Genomic DNA, 21,484 nt, shown 5'->3' on the forward strand with positions numbered 1-21,484 from the left:
TTTAGGGCACAAAAAGGACAGCAGCAAACCCCCAAAGGCACCCAGCAGCATGTTACCCTGTGGGGTCACTGAAGAATTTTATCCTCTTCCTCACCAAGGTCATTCTCTTCCCATCCCTGGCTGCTCACGTCACCTTCCTCCCTGCCGTCACCTTCCTCCCCACCATGCCAGCCAGCTTACCTACATCTTCACGAGCAGCCCGTCTCTCAGCTCCACATCCTCACCCAGCTGCTTTACAGCATCCTTAATAAGTTTTTACCCCTCCAGTCAGTCCCCCCACACCTGTCCGTCTGTCTGCCTGCCTTTCTGCTCGCGCCGGCTTTGCGGAGAGAAGAGCCGGTGCTGGTTTGGGGATCAGCGAGGAGGACTACACGAGCTCTTTTCCTCTGAGCACCGCCCTGGCACCCCGCTCGCCCCCAGCAGCCCCCCGGGCCGGGGCCGGGGCCGGGGCCGGCAGTGGGTGCGCGCTGCCCCCTCCCGGCCGCCGCCGCGGGGAGAGGGCCGGGCCGGGCCGGCGGGGAGACTGCTTGGGTCCCCGGCCCCCCCCCACCGCTGGGGTTATGTCTGTACCCCCACCCCCCCGCCCTCTGTTGTCCCTCTCCGGATTTGGCTGCATTAACTGACCATGGGTCTTTTCTGTTTCTGTTCAGCGCTACAGAGAGCCAACAGTTTACACTCCTCGGCGTTAAATAAGTGTCAGAATTGGAGAAGAAAACTCCAAACGAGTGAGTGAAGCCTGAGAAGTGATTGTTTCTTCTATTTGTGTACTGTCTTTTGTTTTTCTGTCTCCTAAATGTCTGTTTCTCCTGCTTTCCTTTAGAAGTTATGAGTCACTAGATGAGCAAACAGATCTAAACGCGACAAACATTTCTTTTCCATTTTGTTGTCCTGAAAAGATCAAATTCCCTTTCAGTGTGACTGTTCATAGCTGTAACATTACTACTCACTTACTTAGGTAAGCACGTAACACTCTTACACCCACCAGCAAGTGGCGACCCCTCTAATTCTCCAGCCGAGAAAATGCACCCCCGCCTCTAGCCCTGTGTGTGCTGATTGCTTTTGATCAGGTGCAATGTGAGTCTAACATTTTGAGTGTCACTTATTAGAAATGCTCCTGGAGGTGCCTATTTACACCCACCTTTGGGTGCTGTAACACTTTGTTGTTGTTGTTGGGAAAAACAGGTGGTGTTTCTGGGTTATGGAAAGGGAAGGAGTACTAGTAGCCATCCCAAGGGGTGAGCTGGTGAAAATGAGTGTAACTAGTTCTTGTCCTCTGGCAGTTTCACTTGGTTTGGGCTGACCCCTCTCTGCCCATGGGAATCGCTCAGGAATGCAGTGATTTCAATAGTGATCGGGTCTGTGCTCAGTTCACTTCCGAAACACTGTGCAGTCACTCCTTGCAGCCGAGGCTGCATCTGAGGTATCCTCCTGGGCTGTGGTCCAAAACAAGGTCACACCTCTGCTGCTCATAACGGGGGTCGCCCAGCACTCTTGGCACAGCCTCTGTGCAAGCGCACACAGTGCCTGCCCAGTCCCCATTAAGGACTTGCAGATGCCTGCCAGGATTGACCATGCCAGTATGGAAGCTTGTTCAACTTACCAGCATCCCAAACCTTCCCAAAACTTGGTTAGAAATGCAGTTGTATCTATTTGGCTGATGTGTTGACAGGCTTAAGTATAAAACATTAATGTACAGCAGCGGAAAGAAGAGATTTGTGCATATGACTGAGTGCTACAGTTTCTAGGGATGGAGACAGTGGGTTTTGGGGAATGGTGGTGACGGCCACACTTTAACCCTGCCCTCAGCTGCCCTCTGCGACAGAGGGGATTTCTGCTGCTGCTCAGAGCTCCGGTTGCCTTCAAAGAAGTTAAGGGCTCTGCTCCCAAAACAGGCAGGTTCCCTGTGTCTGTTACAGGACCAGCATTCAAGCAGAGGCATCTTGGCTTGCTTGGTTTGAATGCACAAACAAACTTCAAGATTATTTGCAAGTACCCACTGTAGGAAAAACTTTGTATTCAAAAGAGGAGACAAGCTACATCTCCCCTTCCTGGTGCTGGGCTTGCTGCCGAGTCAGAGGCCTACAGGTACATGTGAGCGCTGTCACTACCGACCCTGTGGTCCCTTGGAGGTCCCCCGGTGCCACACATCTGGGATAACGTCCTGAGAGGATGCTCCCACCAAGTTCACCATTCAGTAAACCATCCCCTGTGACGGGCTGTCCCCAGAGAGGCAGCTGTGGCAGACAGACAGGCAGACGGGCCACAATGAGGCGGCTGTGTTCCCTGGGATTCACCACACCTCCGAGGCACAGGGGACTCGCTGTGCCTGTGAGGCCTCTTTGGAGCAGCAGCCTGGGGGAACGCCGTCCCCTGCCTGGGACGGGGAGGCAGAGCAGGGTGCCCTCAAAGTCTCGGGCATCTGTCAGCCTTGAGGCTGTCTCTAAGCACTGTACAGCGTTTGAGGATTGGCTTATAATCAGGTGTCAGTTTCGCCAAAGGCTTGGATTTAAAATCTTGCCTTAATTGATCTCTGTTTTTAAAAGATCAGACAAAAATGGTGCTTATTCCAGGTTTGAGGGGAAACAAGACAGGAAAGAAGAGCAGACTGGGCATCACTCTTAATTTTGACTCATTTTCAGCTTGTTCTCAGCAAGTGCATTAGTTAATCGTTTGCCAGTTAATTTTCCCATCATTTTGTTAAAATCTTCCATGTGCCTTCGACGGGCTCTAGGGGGAGCTAAAAGCCTTTGAGAGGGAAGCGATGCGCCGCATGAATTTGTCCGAACCTCAAATATGCTGTTAAAATGAGGTGTAAAGCACGTTCAGCGTATGCTGGGAACAGAATAAAGGCATTTTTAACTCTCTGGAGGAATACTGTAAATCTTAGTTTCTATCTTTAATCCACTTAATATTTGGTTACAAGAATTCATATGATCATCAGTCACATGAAAGAAAAATCCGTCTCCTTTTCAGACAGATTTCCCCAAACACATATATTTCATAAACAGCATGAGGTGTGCGGCCAAAGAAAGGAAATCAGTGTCATGGTTATATTGGCTGAAAGGCTCAGAGCAGGATATTACCTTTCAAAATCTTTAATCCCTGTCTCATGGCCACAGGGAACACCATAATCTTAATTTATCTTGATCAATTTGAGTAGCTTTTGGGCCAAGCAGATTGTGATAGTGCCCCAGGGAACTTTTTTTTTTTTTAAAACCCTGTTCTGAATGTGAACCAAATATGGGCTCAGCATCTTGGTGGGAATACATCCATTATCTCTGTGAAAGACAGCAAGCTGTGGCTTTGCATGAGTTGATGTTCTCTCATATGCAGGCCCTGTCCTTGTAAGATAGTGCATGCCCATGAGAGCTGTAGCAGGAAGTAGTCCTCCCCACGGGCACGTGCCGTTACCCTGCAGACCCCTGGGCTGTGGGTTTTAGGCCCTCATCAGTGTTACAGCTGCTGCTGCTGCAGCGGTTGTGTTTCCTCTCGGTGTGCTGAGCCGTGATGTTTGCCCTTGTCAGGAGACAAAGGGCTTTAGTAGAACAGGCTAAAACCCCCCGTCTCACTGATACAGGTAACAGTGGGTTTTCATCCTCATTCTGGATTCACATCTTTTCCCATGGTCAATTTGCTGTACAGAATATAAAGGTCAACACGTGTGGGTGGAAGAGGAGGAGCATTTGTAGTGAGGACAGAGGGTCGGGGTAGAGTGGGATAGGCTGTGAAAATGGAGTAGCTCAAGTTTGATACTGCTTTCTTAGAGGACCATCACCAGACTTCCTCAATGTGTCTGGAATTATTTGAAGGGTGGTTTTTATGTTTCTTTCTTTTCCCTCTCCTAAAAACTCATTGCAAAAAGATACAGAAAGCAAGACCAGCATCAGACCAGAGTTATGGTATCCCTTTAACCAGGTGACAAAAGCTGGGTTTGTCTCAGTTCAGCTGCTCATTGCTGGTTCTTGTGGGAGTTCCTTAATGAAATCCAGGGCATCCTTTCCCTCTGTTCTTGGCTGAATGTGGCAAATTGTGTCAAGATTGGGAATGCACAGGTGAGACACTTAGAGGAAAGGAATGTTGGCGTCTCTCCCTGGCTTGCCTTCTCTGAAGTCCACAATGCAGGAGCCGCCTTCTCTCTCTGGTGTCTTGCTTTTGTCCTTATGCAGTTTTTAATCCCTATGTAGAAGATTCAGTTTGCTTTGGGAACTTTTGTGGGTTTCAGAACTAATAATTGGGTTTGGGAGTTAATAATTCAGCTATAAATATATTTGTCATGTTAAAGCTTGTCAAGGTAATATCTTGGCTCTGGGATACTTCTGTCCAAAGATTATTTATTATGTACAATTTTCACAGGCACCAATATTAGAGAGCTCTCCTGACTCCCTTCAGGTGCAAGTTACTTCCCTACTTTTGTTTCCAGCATGTCTAAGTCTGTCTGTGCTAGTTTTGGTTCAAGACCTTTATTAATTAGTTATGTTACCTGATCCTACAAGAACCCCCAGCGTGCTGACCATTGGTCTGGCTTGGGAGGCCGCAGGATTGTTTCTGTTGTTACTGCCTGCAGGTGTGGTTGCATTTCCCATTTCTTTCCCATTCTGATGGACAGCCCTCTCAGAAGTCAACCATTTTCTTCATTTCTCAAAACTACCCAAAGCTTCAAAAGTCGCTGGTTGTTTTGACTGCCTCTGCTTTTAGGGCCTGAAAGCCCTCTAAAGAGGTCTGGTTTTCTAGAAAGTTTCCTGGAACTCAAAAGCTGCTTCACTTCATCCAGCCAAAAAGTGGAGGCAGTTCAGGTCCACTACTGAAAATGTCAACATGTGTTTGGCACGGTGTGCACACACATGTGAGCAAGGCCATAAACTTCGTTACTGTAGGTCCGCTCTTCAGGTACAACTGTATCCAGATTACTTTTTAACTTTCTACTCTCATTCTTTAACTGCAAACTTTATTTAAGACAAAAGCACAACAAATATGATGGTAAAAATTGTGTCTTTGGCAGGTTTCCCTCTACTGTCCAGCAAGAAACCTGGGCTACACTGGAAGGACAGCTCAGCCAGCTGTCAAAGTGGTCCTGGAGAAGATCACTGCAAAACACAGGTATGAAGGAAAATTGTGCCAAGCAAAATGAACATAACTACTGTTGGGGCATATCTGCTCTTGTCTGAGCATCCTCTGCTCTTTCAAATAGTTTTGTTTCTCACAGTAACCAGCAAAAGTTGGAGTTATTCCTTTGCTATACATAGGGAAGAGACTTGGATGCTCTGCTTGATATAACCATTCCCAAATCATGTGTCAAAGTGGCATCTGCTTTCTGTGGGACTCAGACCTCAATCACACCAAGAGCTAGGCGCTAACCTGTTGCATCAGCCAACATGTAGGCATCACCACTCTGCTCTCCCCTCACAGCATGGGGTTTAGCTGCCACTGGGATTTCCTCTGTGCCACATTGTCTGCCCAAAGGAGAGGAAACCCCCCGATCTCTGGCCCCTGGCGCTCCTGAGCTGGCTGTTGGTCTGCCTGCATGGTCGTAGGGCTGGATGGAAACATGTGGCACGTTGGGCAAGTCCAGGTACCAGCCGCGGTGTGGTGAGAGGGCATCGCATCTGAGTGGCCTAAATGCTACTTTATCACTGGGCAAAAGGCAAGTGCCAGCACCAACCTTGGAGAGCAAATCTGGGAGCTGAGATAAAGACTCGCATAGTACTGGCCATAGGAAGCCTGGCATAGGAGACAGGCAGATTTCAGGCCATTCTAGCCATTAGACACAGGTGTGCCCATGTCTAATATTTACCCCTTGCATCCAGATGGTAGGAAACGTCTTTTCTTAACTTGAAGCAAACCCTTGGCTCCACACCTCCCACAGCTCAGGAGCATCTTCAGCTTCCTTCAGGACCTAGGATTTCCATTGTATTTCAGCCTTTTTTTTCTTAAAGCTGAGGAAGGGTGGGCCTGACCAAGCATCCTAAGTAAAGGGCAGCATGTTCTCTGGACTCAGAGCTGGGTGGAGTGGGGACAAGCCCATGTTCTCTGTGTCCTAGCCTGTTGTCCTCACCCTTTGGTTAAACACGATTATAATTGTTTGACCTCAGGACTGCGTTAGAAAAAAAACGTCTTCCATGTCCATGGTGGTAGTTGAAATCCGGTCCAAGACAATACGGTCAGGAAGGGAATGTCCCAGGGGAGGAGGGCTGCAGAATGCTGCCTGGCTGTGCTGTGCTCGAGAAGAGGTGACTCCATGCTGTAGCTCCCATTCCACAAGCAGTGCATAGCGGCCTTTTTCTTACTATAAAGAGAGAGGATTAAGAGGCTGTTTATCTGTTTATTGGTGTTTCTCATGTTTTTTTATCTGAGATCCTGGCCAATATTAATTTTAGTCATCAAATACAACTGTAAAACATGGAACAATCATTATTGCCTTACTTCCGATGCTTCTGGGAAATGACAAGTCAGACAGATTAATGGCTTCACCTGTCTGAATTTGGGAATCAGGCACATAAGTGGAAACAGGAGTTGAATCTTCTCACCATCCTTTATCACATAGCATTGAGGGTAAAAAGCCTCCCTTTTAAGAAGGAAAAGAAACCTCTAGTTTTGGTCTGCTGGCTAGATAATGTGGAAATTTATCCCTGTTACTATCTCCAGCAGAAGAGTTTGGTGGCTAGAATAATGATTTTATATCTTCACCAAGGGAAAAATAATCATAACAGAGAACTAACTTAATTTTTTAAAACTAGCATCTTGCATTTTACAACCTCTTCTGGGTCAGTTCATTCATTCCTGCCTGTGCTATGTAAGCATGCACAAAAGCAGTTGGAGAGGGTGGATGGTGGTCCCTTGTGCTTGCTGGAAACTCTAAGGTGATGCAACTGGAATGCACATGGGAGAATAGAGCAGATCTGCTTTTGTTTATTTTCCTGTAGATAGGACTGTTTCTTTCTAAAGAAAATAATAAAAGTAATTCATAAAGATATGACAGATTCTTAGCATGAATATTATTTTTAGACTATTAATTTCCAGCAGTATTAGATCTTCACTCCTACAGAAATACTTAACCTTTTAGAGAGAACTTTTCACTTATTGTATTATCATCTACATATATATGTGCGTATAAAGCAAATATTATGTTTATTAATATTATGTTAAGATTGAAACTGATTAAAATATTAGATTAAATAAAAGATACAGTACACAATATTTTTAACCACTAAAATAATCTTTTTTTCATGCATTTCATAGTTGGCTTCTTACAAGAAACCACCAGAAGTTACAAGAGGATGTTTCAAATCCTACAGCCCAGTATTTCAAAGAAAAGAAAAAGCCAGAGAGATGCCTGAAGACATCTGCGTCTATGTGCCTCATTGTCCTTTTCAGAGCAGCACTAGAGGTTCAACACAGACCCCTCGTGGTAATGGGACATTGGCTGCTGATTTTTGTGAGCCTGAAGATACAGACTGTGACACTGGGACTTACACGGCCCAGGGCTGGAAGGAAAAAAACCTGAAGTATACCTCTGAACCAGAGAATTTTAACAGGAAGAAAAAAGTGCTGTCATCTCTGGATTTGAAAGAGAAAGATGGCAAAACTACAAGGCACCCAGAAGAAAAGCTGGAGCAAGAATTAGAGGCAAAAAAGAGGCTGGTACTTTGTACTCAACAGCGACCCTTGTCGTACGATTCAAACAGGATGGATTTAGGTGAAACCGGTCCAGGGCATCAAAACAAAGGAGCGCCAGTAACTTCAGAGGAAAGAGATGCTGACTGGAGAAAAGATGTGTTCAAACTATCTGGTTGTTCTGTGCCTCTCTTATTTGCAGACTATGCTCCAGCAGATTTGCCTGTTGACCCAAAAGGTGCTCTGAGGAGTCCAGGTGCAGTTGCTAGGGAGAATACAGCTGGCCAGCCAAAATCACCACTGAGGCTCATAGCCAGTGCGATCAAAAGGTCCATTTTAGAGCCTCTAACCTTGTCTCCAGAAGGACCAAAACAGGGCTCAGGCAGCAAAGTCAAAGCCTCTTCAGAACAAGGTTTCTTCAGCTTCCCCAGTACTCCTAGCTATTCCCTAAGCCAAAGGAACAGTAACAATAATAGAGCAAATAACACTCAGCCACAGGAGCTTAAAGTAGGGGAGAGGGCAGGAGAACATTTAAGAAATGGGAGCTCTCTCTCAAATCCATCTCATTTTTCTGTCAGCTCTGAAGAGAGGCCTCTAAGGGATTACTGTGAGGAGGGATCCTTCCCAGTCTACAGTCTTCACACTAGGCCTTCCAAGACAACCACTATACCTCAGAAATCATATTGCACCAGGATGGAGGATGTCCCAGGACTCCTAGAAAAGTTTACGTTTAAAGAGACTCCTCCCAGGACTCCCAAGGATGACATATTTATCTGTAATGAAAAGCACCTCTTTCTTTCATCTCCAGAGCCCAAGAACACCTCTAAGGACAATCTGGATGACTCTGCACAGAAGGGTAGTCTTGGGTTGCTCTTTGATAGACTAAGAAGTAAAGTTCATGACAGAGAAGGGAATCCCTTCATGTCATCTCTGCCTTTCAGGAACAACCATTCTCCAGAAGACAGGCTACGCTATCCTTCCACAGGTACGGGCATGAGAGGAATTATTTATTTCTGATACTAGCACTTAACATTTAAAAGACCTGCACATGATCATGCAAACATGTATCTGTTGTATGCTATGTTTAATTTATAGTTACTTCCTATATAGGAAGACTTAATAAATATGGGTTTTGGTTAAGGTTTAGGAATTGCTTCTGGTTTGAAGGAGCAGAGTGGATTTGCAAGCAGAGTGCAGCATGCTGGACCCAAGTTTGATCTGCTGCTCGCTGTTTTTCAAGTGTGTTAGGGTGAGGAAAATGTACTCGCTGAGGTGAAAGGAGCAGTGGGGCAGAGTGGGATGCTGTGCAAAGCAGCTGCTGCTGTGATGCTGTGTGTTGTGGAAGGGGGAGTACAGCGGGCAAGCAGAAGGACAAGCACCAAAAACTCCAGTGCAGTGTAGACTACACGTGCTACTCTTTCTATGAGGAGCTCAGAGACTGAAGCAATACAGTTGCAATAGCAAGAAGCTTTGCTTTGTGTATGTGGTTTCTCAGCAGGTGACTCTTCAGCTCTGTCTGCTGTTGTAGTGACTGAATTGTAGATGTACTTTTGGGATCTTTGCGGTGTCATTAATTTCCCTTTTATCTGAGAGGAGATAGCAACTTATTGACCTACCCTGACCCGTTTGTGAGTCTGTTTGGGCAGTGATTAAAAAGGCATGAATTTTCATGTTTGCTTGAAAGAACAAGGTTGGTGTTAAAATTGCAGAAGAGCCTAACAAATACTGATGTCAGACAAAGAGCAACCTGAGTAATCTGAGCATAGGCTCAGAAAGAATTACGTGCGTCACAGTTTCAGGTATGAAATATAAGGTATGAGAGCTGCACCCACCTGTCTTTCTCCATGACCCATCTTTCCAACTAGCCCACTGCAGAAAGTTACAGCTATTTAACTTAATAACCTATTGAATTTTATTGACATACCTGTTTCTTACTTTATTGAATTGCAACCCAAACTGTAACTCCAAAATTGCTGCTGTACTGCAGCATTAAAATAACAATCTGTATGTAAAATATGAAGTCACTGAAACGTTCCCAGTAAGCTGCCAGATCCCTTCTGCTTCAGAACTACTGCATACTGTGAGGAAGATATATAAGAGACTTGATCTGAAGCTCATTAAAATTGATAGAATAACTCCTGCTCTCATTCCTGAATTTTTGGATTGGATTCCTGGAGCATCCTTTATCTAACAACTCACAAAACCAGGCAGAGGATGCTAAGGACTGCACTGAAGGCACATAGAGCTGCTAGTGTTCACATTTGTCGTGCTGTGGTCTCAAATGGGAGGCTTTTTCTGAGTCTATACCTAGCCATCACCCATCAACTAAGCCAAGCTGACTTAACTAAATATATTACAATAATTGGTGTGTTGTGTTCCTATTAAAATGGGAAAAGTTATTGTTAGGTTTGAATAATGCTATACTTTGTTTTAAATATTTTGGAGAAACATGTTGGTTTAATGTGTTGCATTCCTCTGCTGTGCAAGCCAAAAGAGGAATTATTATATTATTATATTATTATAATTATTGAATATAGGCATTGCAAAGTCTGTTCAGAAGAAAAAAATGCAGCTTTGATCTAGCCATTTGCCCAGTAATCTGTCTTCAATGTTTCAACATTACAGCTCCCTGAACTTTTTCAAACATTCATATTTGAGTAAATCAAACTGGTAAAGAGCCAAGTCCTGCCTGGCTCTCTAAAATGGCATTTCTGTCTCATATTGGCACTTGCCTGAGGCCCAGGCTTGGCAAACTTCAGTCATGAATTGATGACGAGCTTTAGCCCACATGACATGTCACTATTTTTCTCTCTTGAAATTTACCACAAATCTCAGAAAATTTATTTTCTTTAAAGAAAAAAAAATAGTCCCTGCACCTTGCAGAAACCAATTTAATGAGACTCTTTCTCATAATCCTCTTGGCTCTTTGCAGTAGGGCTTTTCTGTCCTGTTTGAGGCCAGACAGACTTGTTCTGTGCAAGTATGGTTGGTCTTAAATTGCGCTGGTGTTTTCTCCTTCAATGGGCTGTTGGCTCGTGGAGCCAAAGAATGAGCTGGGTGATAAAAGTCCATGGGCCTGAGATGAGACTGGGCAAGTTTATTGAAGAGAAATCCACTGAGGATTAACCAAATGCTTAGAAACCACTTCCAATTTAGAAAGCTTCTGAACTGAAAAATGCTTGGAGGCTGGGCCAGTGTTAAGAGGAGGAATCACATATGACTGCCTGGTGCCTGTAGCGTTCCTTTAGACATCCTCTGCTGGTGACAGACTGGAAGGACCTTCAGTCTCACCCTACATATCTACTTCTATGTTATGTTGCTCATCTTTCCCTATACCTTATCTTAGTTCATCTGCAAATACACATCCAGATGTCTTTCCTATGTTGATGACTTCTGCATTTCAGACTCAGGTGTCTGTCCAAACTAAAACTATATTCTGTCCTTCTGTCATCTCCTGCCGGGTGTTCAGCCACCAGCTGAAGCTCAGCATGAGGAAGCAGAGACCTTAATTACTCAGCAGCAGGTTGCCTGGGGCTCAAACTTATGCCTGCTGTGGGACCTGTGTGGGACCTAGACAAATCTTGCTGAAGTAATGGGGGTTCATGCACTGTTTTCAGTAAGAGATTGGTTTTAAAAAACTAAAATCCTATCTAAGTTTGCCTGTAGAATATACAAATGCCCCCAAACAACCACACTGGAGTTCCTAGGTGCAATTTCAGATTTTTGATTTACTGCACAAATATCTTTCAGGCTTCTGTCCTTTGATTCCTCCTTTGTGTTCCAACCTGCAGTTAAAAAAAAACCAAAATCTGATGAATAAAATTGATCAATCAGACAGGTAACTGTTCTCTCCTAAACCTACTTGCCCTTTTGAAATGCAAAAAAATGCCAAAGTGCCATGTTAGTTCTAGATACTAAAAATCATTAATACCACAGAAAAACAACAGTAAAAAGAGAGCAAATCCAGGTTGTATGAGAGTTGCAGTCAGCAGTGTTTGTAATGAGACGCAGTAGTGGATTTGGGATTTAAGTTACTTCTGACTTACAGACAGACCTTCTGAAGACCAGCCCATGATGGTGGTTGGTGATTGGCAGATGTTTGTGACTCTGGTGATGAGAAAATTAGATGTGGTGTGAACTCACTTTGCTGGTTTTGTGCACTTATAGATTGAAAAGGGATTGCCTGCAAATATTTCAGGTTCATACATGGTTCCCATTACTGCATCTTTGTACCACTGAAAGTCTGTGTGTTTGCAATGTTCTTGTCAGCTAGGACACTGTTATCTCAGTGATTTCATACTTTAGAAGGGGAACTGAGGCACTACAAGATTAAATTACACACCTAAGACCACATGAGAAATCTGTCGAGAAGCAGAGATGTGAAGCCAAATAGCCAGGTCCACTACTGATTTCTACTGGCCTTTCATTTCATCTCCTATCTCACGCCAATTCCCATCCAGTTTGGGACACCAGTGCCCCGAGAAATATATGTAGCTTTGCCTCTCTTGTAAAACACTGAAGTACTTAAAGTGGTCATGATTAGCTCCAATGACTTTATAAAAACATGCGGTCTTGGGCTCTTAGAGAGGAAGCCAACAGATTAATATAACTTTATGTTCCTACTCCAAGACTTTCTGTGTATTTAGACTACAGTCATTACTGTGACACAAAAATACCCCAGGAAAGGAAGGTGAGCTGCGACGCACAGAGTGACAGCAGTGGTGGTTTTCTCTACAAATCTCCAGGACAATCAGCAGTCCTCCCACATCTAACAGAAGGTATCACCTTCGTAACCCCTTCATATGACACCTCCCTCTTTGTTCAGGGGACCTCAAGTTTCCTGGGAAAACCAGTACCTTAGATTTATATGTTAAGGGAGGTTTTCTCAAAAGCATTGGACTTTGGTGCACTTAACCACTCTGAATACAGTGAGGGTTTTACTGCTGATGGCATTCAGTGGCAGTGCACTTTGGCCAAAGCAAAGTGCCTTTGAGACCCATCCTTGGATTACCAAGCTGTAAGCAACTGACCATAGGAAGGCATTTTCATTTCATGGGTGCAAGTTTTCATATCTCTTATGACCTATATGTATGAGGATACCAAGTCCCAATATCAAGAATTGGAGGTTTCCTCCAACTTCATACTTTGAAGCTTATTCTGTGACACTGTCAGATTCAATAACAATTAATAACAATAATAATTAATAAGCAGTTTCCTGTGAATTGATAGCTGCAAATCAGGTATGCTGGAAAGGTCTCTTGGCCAAAATAGTAGCTACTTTGAGGTAGAAATCAAGAATAGATTACTAAAGATCTCAGAAATATTTTTTCCTTTCCACTCTATAATTAAGAACTAAAACTACGGCTGACTGTTCCTAGTGGTCCAAAGTCGTGTTAGCTGGGGAGGAAAAGCTCTAGTATAACGCGTTAATTTGGAAGTTAGGGAGATGGTAGAATAGGTAAGAAATACGTAATAAATAACTCCCATTTTGAAGGAACGAGATGGCTGGAAAGAGAAAGGCCAAGTCTAGAAGAGTAGAATTCATATTTGGAAAAAACAATGTTTCTGAGATCTTTTCTGTAGCTATCGAGCATTAAGCCTTGACTTATTTGGAATAGACAAATTATTGTCATCTAACATTACTATTGCTGTTGTAAGTTTCAGATTTAAGTGACCTGGTAAGTGTAAAAGTCCCTAAGTTGAACATTTTTATGTGTGAATTCCTTCTCCAAATACTCACAGCTGGCAGCTAAATTCTGTTTATCCCCCAACCCTTTGGAGATGGGAAAAATGAATGTTCAGTCATCTATAGTAGAACATATAGATGCTGTAATACAGAAGAGTGGTGTTTTGGATTTTGTTTCTTTTGGGGGTTGGTTTGTTCATTTTCAAAAATAGAATAAACATGGTGTTTAGCTCTATGTAAAGCACGTTCATTCAGTGAGGTAATTTCTTACTATGCTTGTTATAGTTGTCTTGAAGTTGAAATTTGCATCTGGGGTACATTTTAGAGCACATTTTTGCTCTCTTCCACAAGGAAATAGCCAAAGAAAAATAGTTGAGTAGAGCACTCAGTGGCTGCCCTTTTTATGCTGAAAAAATGCACTGTCCCACTGTTTTTATATCCCTGAAATGTGGCAGGACCACACATCTGGGAGCCAATGTGTTCTCATCCCAGTTCTGTCACTCTTTGTGTGCTTCCACGCACCTCCTTGGAGCAGCCCATGCTTCAGTTATCCACATTATATTAGTACACAACATTGGTGCTGTGAATGTATATGCAATAAATGTGACAGAGACCATAACTGTCAATGCACACAGGTACATCCATCAGATACCTTATCACTGAGTGTTTTCATGTGGTCCTTCATCCTGTAGGCTTCTTGGGTGGAGAAGATGAAGGAAGCTGCTGCTAGCAGTCGGGTGGCTGTTGTCTCACAGGGCTTTGGGTACCATATCCCTTGAAAAGCTGAGCTGTTTCAGAGCAATCTAAATGGCTTTTCTCTGTAGAGCAAGGTGCAAATACCTGGGTCTCCACAGCAGACAGGCATTGAGAGGACTATGGATGTTATGAATCTATTCCATATGCAGACATCAGCTTCCTCATGCCCATGAGATGGCCCTTGGAAGTCCTTGGGGAAGTCACTGACCCTGTCTGTCCCAGAAAGGCAAACAGCTCCCGAGTCACATCCCTGAGGAGGAGGCAGGTGCCCTTGTGTTACAGCAGGCTGCTTTTCCTCTAGACCTTGTAACACTTTTTAAATTATTGATATCACTCAAAGAGGAGGATGCAGGGAAGCAGGCACTTATTCCTGCAGCTGAGAGAAGAAAGGGAGCGTGTAATTGCTTGTGTTTCCAGCCCTCCTGGGCTGTAAGGTTTGCCACTTGCATATTATGGAATTTGATTTCACCAGCAGCTCGATAGCAGGGTAGTTACCACAAACTTTTGCACAGTGAAAAGCAAGGTAAGTGAGTTCACTCCTCAGAAGAAATAGTAACTGTGATACTCCCATGCCTTCCTCCATCTTGTGCACTGAGAAGGTCTTTACAGCTGATGGTCCCTGCTGGGGGCTGAGATGGGGCACAGCTGGAGTTGCGCTCTTGTCTGCAGAGAGTGGGGCAGTGCCTGGCACTGGTGTCACCCTGGGGTTCGTGAGCCATTGGAGAGTCCCCAGCAGGTCAGCAAGCAGGACCTATGTCCCTCCTCCAAGTGCCACGAGGTGGGGAGGTGTGGGGTGGCAGCCTGGGCAATCCTGGAGCAGAGGAATCACCTGAGAGGCTGGAGACCCACCTGGCATTTCTGCAAGGGCTGTTGCACCTCCTGCTGCCCAAGGACTTGTCCTGCAAAAAGGAGGGCAGGAGCCAGGTCTGCTCCACTGGACCTCTGAGCTTGCAGCTTCATTGACACAAGGACTGGGTGTTTCTAAAATTGAGGTTGCTGAGAAAAAACAGAATTTATGCCTCAAATTACTTGGATTTGCTTTCATTGCTTTACCACCTGGGATGAATGTGTTTCATGGATCCTGATTTTAAATTAGGTTTTGAGACAGAAGTCCTACTTCAGGACTGGGATCCAGGGCAAGGCGAAGAAGAAACATTTACATTGGGAGAAAGGGAAGTGATTTTAATGTGAATACAACTTGCACATAGAAAGCCAACTGTTACCTCGCAGATACAAAGAAAAATGGCACTGTTAGCTTTAAATAATGTACATTTCCAAGATGTTGCCCAGCTGTTAATCATTAACCCTGTAGCAGGTTGAAGCATAGAGACAGATGTTTCAAAAGCAGTTTTATTTTCTGAAATAAAGAGAATGAAGCTATGAATTAGACAAATTAAGAAGAAATTCAAATATTTACACCCAGTTGAAACAAGATGCTGGAAAAACAGGCATGATAAAATTGCTGCAATTAAATGTAATTTAATTTATAATTCTGAAAGCATGCTTCTTCCAAAGGCAGCCTTTGAGTTTTCCTTATGGAGTGCATTGTTGTGATGTATGGATTTTCCTGACTTATTATGGCATTTTAATCAACAGTTCAATGATGTGATAATATTCCTAAAGCAGAAAAATAAGTGACGTTTGTTTAGACATAATTAATGAAATATTTATGTTGCATGAGGCTGTGTGATAAAGCCTTGTTCTCTTAGTCCATTTGCTTCTGATTACATTTGTGATTTTTTTATATGACCAGACATTCTGACGCCAACTATTTTACACTGAGCAGATGTCATGTAGTAAAAATGGGTGCCAGATGCTACAAGCCACATAAGGGTAATTTGTTTAAGAGCTGGCTCAGACTTTTTGCATTCAATTACACTGTATGGTGAGCCTTATACAATCATTTGGGTAATATGGCTAACTTCAGATATACATTTCAATGAATGTTGAGTGTGTTCAGAACAGCATGCTACATGCAGGGTGCTCAAGGATTTAATTTATTTGTATCTAGTACCTAAAAAAAAAAAAAAAAAATCAAACGTACCCAGAGTTTTTGACAGGGATCAAAAATTTAATTAATGCCATCATCCAAAATTCCAGGTTGTTCTAGGTGCTGCTGATTAGAACTCAGGGCAGGTGCAAAGTGCCTGTGTAAGTTAAAGAACAGTATTTTTTGCTTCACTATTTTGTCCCTACGTTTTAGGATGTGAACACCTACCTGTCAGAAAACAAGCTACTGAGTATTCTTCTACTTCCTCCGATGATGAATTTGAATCCAAGCCTTCATTAACACACAAGGTAACCTTGATGTGGAAACAGAAAGATATTTCCTCAGCTATCTGTATTTGAGATTCATCATATGATTTTGATCTAAAACAAAACACAGTTTCTCAAAGTGGGGATGGGAACTCTTTATCAGTAGAGATTAAGTGTCATGGAGAGAAAATAAATTAAAATTCTTTAAGACAGATGAAAATCAAAATTTCTGTTTCCTCTTAGGATCTTTAATTCCCCCAGGTTGCACCAACATTGACAGAGAAGGTCTTAATTTGACAGGCAGACATGTTTCATGGAAACCTCTTTGAAGCTGCATTCTTAAGTGGCCTTAATATGTAGCCCAACAAGCAAACTATTGAAAAAATTAAACCAAACAGATGCAGATTTCCCTCAGGGAAATACAACTTCATTTGAAAGGCGCTACAGGCAGGTTGCATGGAAAATGCTGTGTTTATCCTAATCAGCACAACTGTGTGAGCCACGAAGTCGCATCCAGACCCTATGTGTCCAAAGGGCCGGCTGTACTCTGGGGTCTCCAAGACCTACCTCGGTTACTGTGGCTAGCAGGAGCGGTGGGGTTAAAGCACAAGTGGACTTTTGATTCCCAGCTCTGATTTGAAGAAACAGAACAGAAGCAGAGCTTTTATTGCCTGCATAGCTCATCAGAAATATGTTTACCTCTTTTCTTTGGAGGGAATATCAGTAAGTGAAATTAATAGTGTGAGGTGGCCTTTTGATTTGTTGCCTTTGAGGGGGAAAAAAAGGAAAGTGAAGCAAGAGGCTGTCCAGTACAGTGAAAAAAGAGCTGAGCTGAAAGTTAAGCAGGGCTTTGAATGGAAATCTCGTTGCACAGGTCCAGAGGAACCAAAGTGCCACGAGGCAGAAATCAGCAGCGTGTGGCAGCACATAGCACCAGTGTCTGTGTCAAGATGTGCTGAGATGCCAGAATTCATCATTCATCTTTCCTGTTACAGGAAAGACAATCTATAGTAAGATAATACTATGGTGAATTAAATAAAGTTTAAACAAAATAGAGAAGGGAGACATGGGAGAAAACCAACAGAAGCAACTCCCAGCAGTTCAGACAGCCACAGGGACAGGCAGGAGCAGGCAGTGGGGAAGGCAGCGCTGCCAGGGCAGCTGCCAGAAATGGGGTGAACTAGCAGCTGTCGCACACGGGCATTAGCAGTGACTCAGTTTTGATGCATGTTCCCCACTCAGCTTGTTTCTTTCAGCTGCCTCCTAGCACCTCTTTTCATGCCAGCTCTAACTGCTCTTTTGCCAGTACGACTGTTTTTCTCTGGCAAAACTTGGTGGGAAAAATGTTAGCGACTTCCTGGCTTGTTAATTTTTTAATTGTCTTGTCTATGGTGCTCATATATTCTGTCTCCTCCATAATGGGAAACCACAACCTTGAAGCACTTCCAGATAGCTTGGGTCAGGGGCAAGATGAAGCAAGTGCAGGTGATTCCCTTGGCCAGCCCAGCAACATGTGCTGCCCTGCTTTCCCAGCAACAGTGACAGGTGCCCAAGGCAAAGGCAAAAAATTTCTGTAATGCAATAGAGAAACAGCATTGGGGAAGGTTTCACAGGGCTTCAGGAAGTGTCCTATGATGGCTATTTCTTTCGGATAAATCCGTCTTACTGTGTTGCAAGTGATCCAAAGTGAATTTTACTACTTAGGAGGTACAGCAATAGAATTGGATTGAGTTACCTTAAACTGGTGCTTCCCACTGCCTGTGCCTGGCTTTTTCCCTTGACGGTGGTGATGTCTGCAGAAGCCATGGGTAGTGGTGTGTTGTATATAGTCAATTTTGTGATTTGGACATTTTTTATTGATAGGCACAGTTCACACTCACTTAGGGTTGCAATAAGAGCTTGTAATGATTTAAAATAAATGAAGGGAAATGCATGAAAGTATTCCTATGTGAATATTTGCATTTCCATTAGGTTGCCCCAAGGACCCTGCAGTAGCTCACCTTGCTTTGAGCAAGGGAGTTAGGTCAGACGGTCTCCAGAGGTCTCTCCCAACCTCAACAGTTCTGTGATTCTGGGGAAGGTTTGAGAAAAGCTGTAATGGCATACTTATGCTTTGATTGCCTTTTTTCCCCTCCCTCTCTCTTTTGTAGGCAAAAAGGACTCTCAGAAGGAGAAAGAAGCTGGAGAAGGAGACAAAGCAATTGATTAAACAAGAGGAGCTGAAGAGGCTTCACAAAGCACAGGTGAAAACATAGCTTGCAGAAGTCCTATTTGTCTCCCAAGAGCGACTAGCAAGGGTGGGGGTGGTACCCTGTGTGGGCTCTGCACCTCCCCTCACTGTGGCCTCCTGCCTTCTGTGTTGGAATCCCCCCCAAACATCAGGAGCAGGAAGATGTATGTGGCTGGGCCTTGCATCTCTATATGTGACAAATCCACATGTGCCCCAGGAGATCATTATATTTTTGTAATTGTGTATGAAGAAGAAGAGGGAACAGTGACTGGCAATATGAGAAGAATACACTGAAGACAGAAAGAGATTGTGGAAATAATATCAGCTCCTGAGAATGTAAGAAACTTGGCTATTACCCCATGTACTACAGGACGGTATGATAATACAGTGATGGTTTTTGTTCTTTCTCTGCCATAACAGTGAAAGTCAACCCTTTTCTTTCCTAATGATGGGAAGTCGCTTCATTTCATACAGGCCCTGCTCTTCAGAAAATGCTGGGAAAGCTCTGGACTCTGCTAATGTTTTATTATTTCCAATTACAGTTCAAATATTTGGCAATGCACTTCTGCACGACTTGATCTCAGACTGTGATCTCTCAGGTGTCAAAATGTTCAGGTTTATCTATTTCACTTACCACACATAAATATCTATATGCATATATATATGTACACACACCCACAAAACTCAATGGCTTATGTGACCATTAGCATTTACGTGTGTGTGTCTCTACTGTAGCATAGGGCAGAGAAACCTGAGCTAGATTTAATCTCATTCAATCAGGTTGTAATGGTAATCAAGATATGGTAGTGGGAAGAGCAGGCTTTTTGAAGGCAGAGTTGTTCATCATCTTCTGTTGCATTACTACAGCAGGTGGTTAGTTTTGGATGGAGCTTCTACTTGCTATTTCTTTACAAATATTAAATTAAAAAAGGAAACTAAGTTGTTTTTCAGATGTGAATCTGAAATCTCCGTTTTTGTAGACATCACTGCTTTGCAAAATGTATAACTGAAAAGGAGATAAATTTTGTGGTTGAACCAGACAGTTGATTTTAGAAAATGCTGATATCTAACTGTTACTGTAAAACCTGTGACAGAATAAAACCCATGGGAAAGAAGAATAGTATCTGATTTAATCCTAAGTAGGAGCAACTATGTTATAGTTTTTATCTGAGAACTGTGAATTATCTCCATGTAAAATTAGATGTATACACGGCTTCTCTTATTTTACTGCTTTGTGGAAATAATCAAGTCCAAACTTCTTGAACCATCTTTCATGTTTGTTAGGCAGTTCCTGAGGGCTTGGCTCGGTATGCCCTAACACAGCCTGAAATGGAAATGGCTGAGCATCTCTCGCTGACAATTCAATCTTTTAAGGTGTTTCATGCCTTTTATCCACATGGCACCTCTGAACATCTTGTTCCAAAGGGGGTGGACCAGTGAATGTAGAAATCCTTCCTGAAGTACCACTGGATTATCACTTCTTACCTATTAGTCCCTTTTCTCCCTGTGTCAAAAGCTTGTGAAATATAAAAGCAAAACAAACAAAATCCCATGGACAACAAAATAGCTAGCAAAGCTTTCTAGCTGTAAACATTCAATATTTATATGAGCTTTATTCATTTAGCATCTCAGAATACGTGCCTCTGAGTGTGTAAGGTATTGACTTTTCACACCTTGTGAGACACAGAAACGTTATCTCTGTTTTACAATAAGCTTTACAATGAGGAAGAGGTAAAGTTCAGAAAAACTGAGGTTCTTTTAGGGTCTCTGATACTTACCCACATAAAAATGTGGATAGATACCTAGTGGAATTATTAAATTGCTTTAGACGCCTAATACACTCAATGAGTTTGCAGATCCCATGACTCCTCCGAGACCTTTTCAAGCTGTTTCTCTAACCACTGAGACCATCTTTTGTCTCTGAATTTTTAAGCTATGTCTGTAGCTTTTATATCATTACAATTTTGCAGGCAGTCCAGCGCCAGCTAGAAGAATTAGAGGAAAGACAAAGAGCTCTGGAGATTTTTGGTGTCAAACTGGAAAGAGAACTAAGAGGAGAATCGGGTAAATGAAGCAGTGTGTGTTTGGTGGTGGTTTTTTTTAACCGTTTTCAAAGCAGAGGGGTTTTAATGATTGTCACAGAAATAGAGTTTAGTTCAAAATCTGAAAAGAAACAATAACTGGAAGGACAAAAATCATTGTTTACCCTTTTCCTTAGCCTTTGTTAGCTCATACACAGTTACACTAAATGCTGTACATTTCCTGTAGGTCATCACAGATTTTGAATTATTTGCCTTGCTATTGAACCTGAATCTACATTTCCCCCTCCCCCATTTTTTTAAATCCCATCCTGAGCTTAATTTCATCTTCTGGAGGGAACCAATGAGGTTTCCAGGAGCTGTATCTCAGTTACCAAGCCAGCAGCAGCCCATGCCTAGTAACAGAGTCCTTAATGACTTCTCCTGGAGTGTGAAATGCCATTAATGTGATTAGAGCCAGTGGCCATGCTATAGCAACACCAGTATGCGGGCACGCAGACCTGAAGAGCACAGCTTTCCCCTCAGTGGGTAGAAGATAACAGGGATGTCATCCTGGTCCTGTCTGGAGGCAAGGTTTTCACTCACCTGAACCAACAGTCCCAAAGCACCCAGGACTGCGGCATCTTCCTGCCAGCTCAGCCTTACCAATGCTCCCCAGCATGCATGGGGTGAAGCTGGGGAGGCCTCCTACACAGGAAAGGGACAGCTAGAGGCTCCTGCCAGGCTCAAAATGGGGATGGGAATGTGAACCATGCATGTAAGGGACTTCAGAGGGGGCTGCAGTTCTGTGCTGAAAGGACTCTGGGCGGGGGGGGGGCCGACAGCCTGATTGCAAACATGTCTTTACCTCTGTTTTAGAAAGCTGAATCTCATTCTTTCATGACAGGCAGATGCACAACACCGAAA

General features: G+C 43.5%; 1 protein-coding gene across 3 annotated transcripts in view; it reads left to right on the top strand.

The window, feature by feature from the left end:
• The window catches only part of MICAL2 (microtubule associated monooxygenase, calponin and LIM domain containing 2), a 129,768-nt gene that overhangs the window by 99,617 nt on the left and 8,667 nt on the right, over positions 1–21,484 (top strand). For all 3 annotated transcript variants that reach the window (XM_075094847.1, XM_075094844.1, XM_075094845.1), the window contains 6 exons: positions 651–725; positions 5,000–5,097; positions 7,237–8,596; positions 16,257–16,351; positions 18,460–18,552; positions 20,510–20,603. In XM_075094847.1, coding sequence (XP_074950948.1) covers positions 651–725; positions 5,000–5,097; positions 7,237–8,596; positions 16,257–16,351; positions 18,460–18,552; positions 20,510–20,603 — 1,815 coding nt within the window. The remainder of the gene's footprint in view (positions 1–650; positions 726–4,999; positions 5,098–7,236; positions 8,597–16,256; positions 16,352–18,459; positions 18,553–20,509; positions 20,604–21,484) is intronic.

Source organism: Phalacrocorax aristotelis, chromosome 5 (genome assembly GCF_949628215.1).
Source record: "Phalacrocorax aristotelis chromosome 5, bGulAri2.1, whole genome shotgun sequence".
Classification (NCBI taxonomy): Eukaryota; Metazoa; Chordata; class Aves; order Suliformes; family Phalacrocoracidae; genus Phalacrocorax; species Phalacrocorax aristotelis.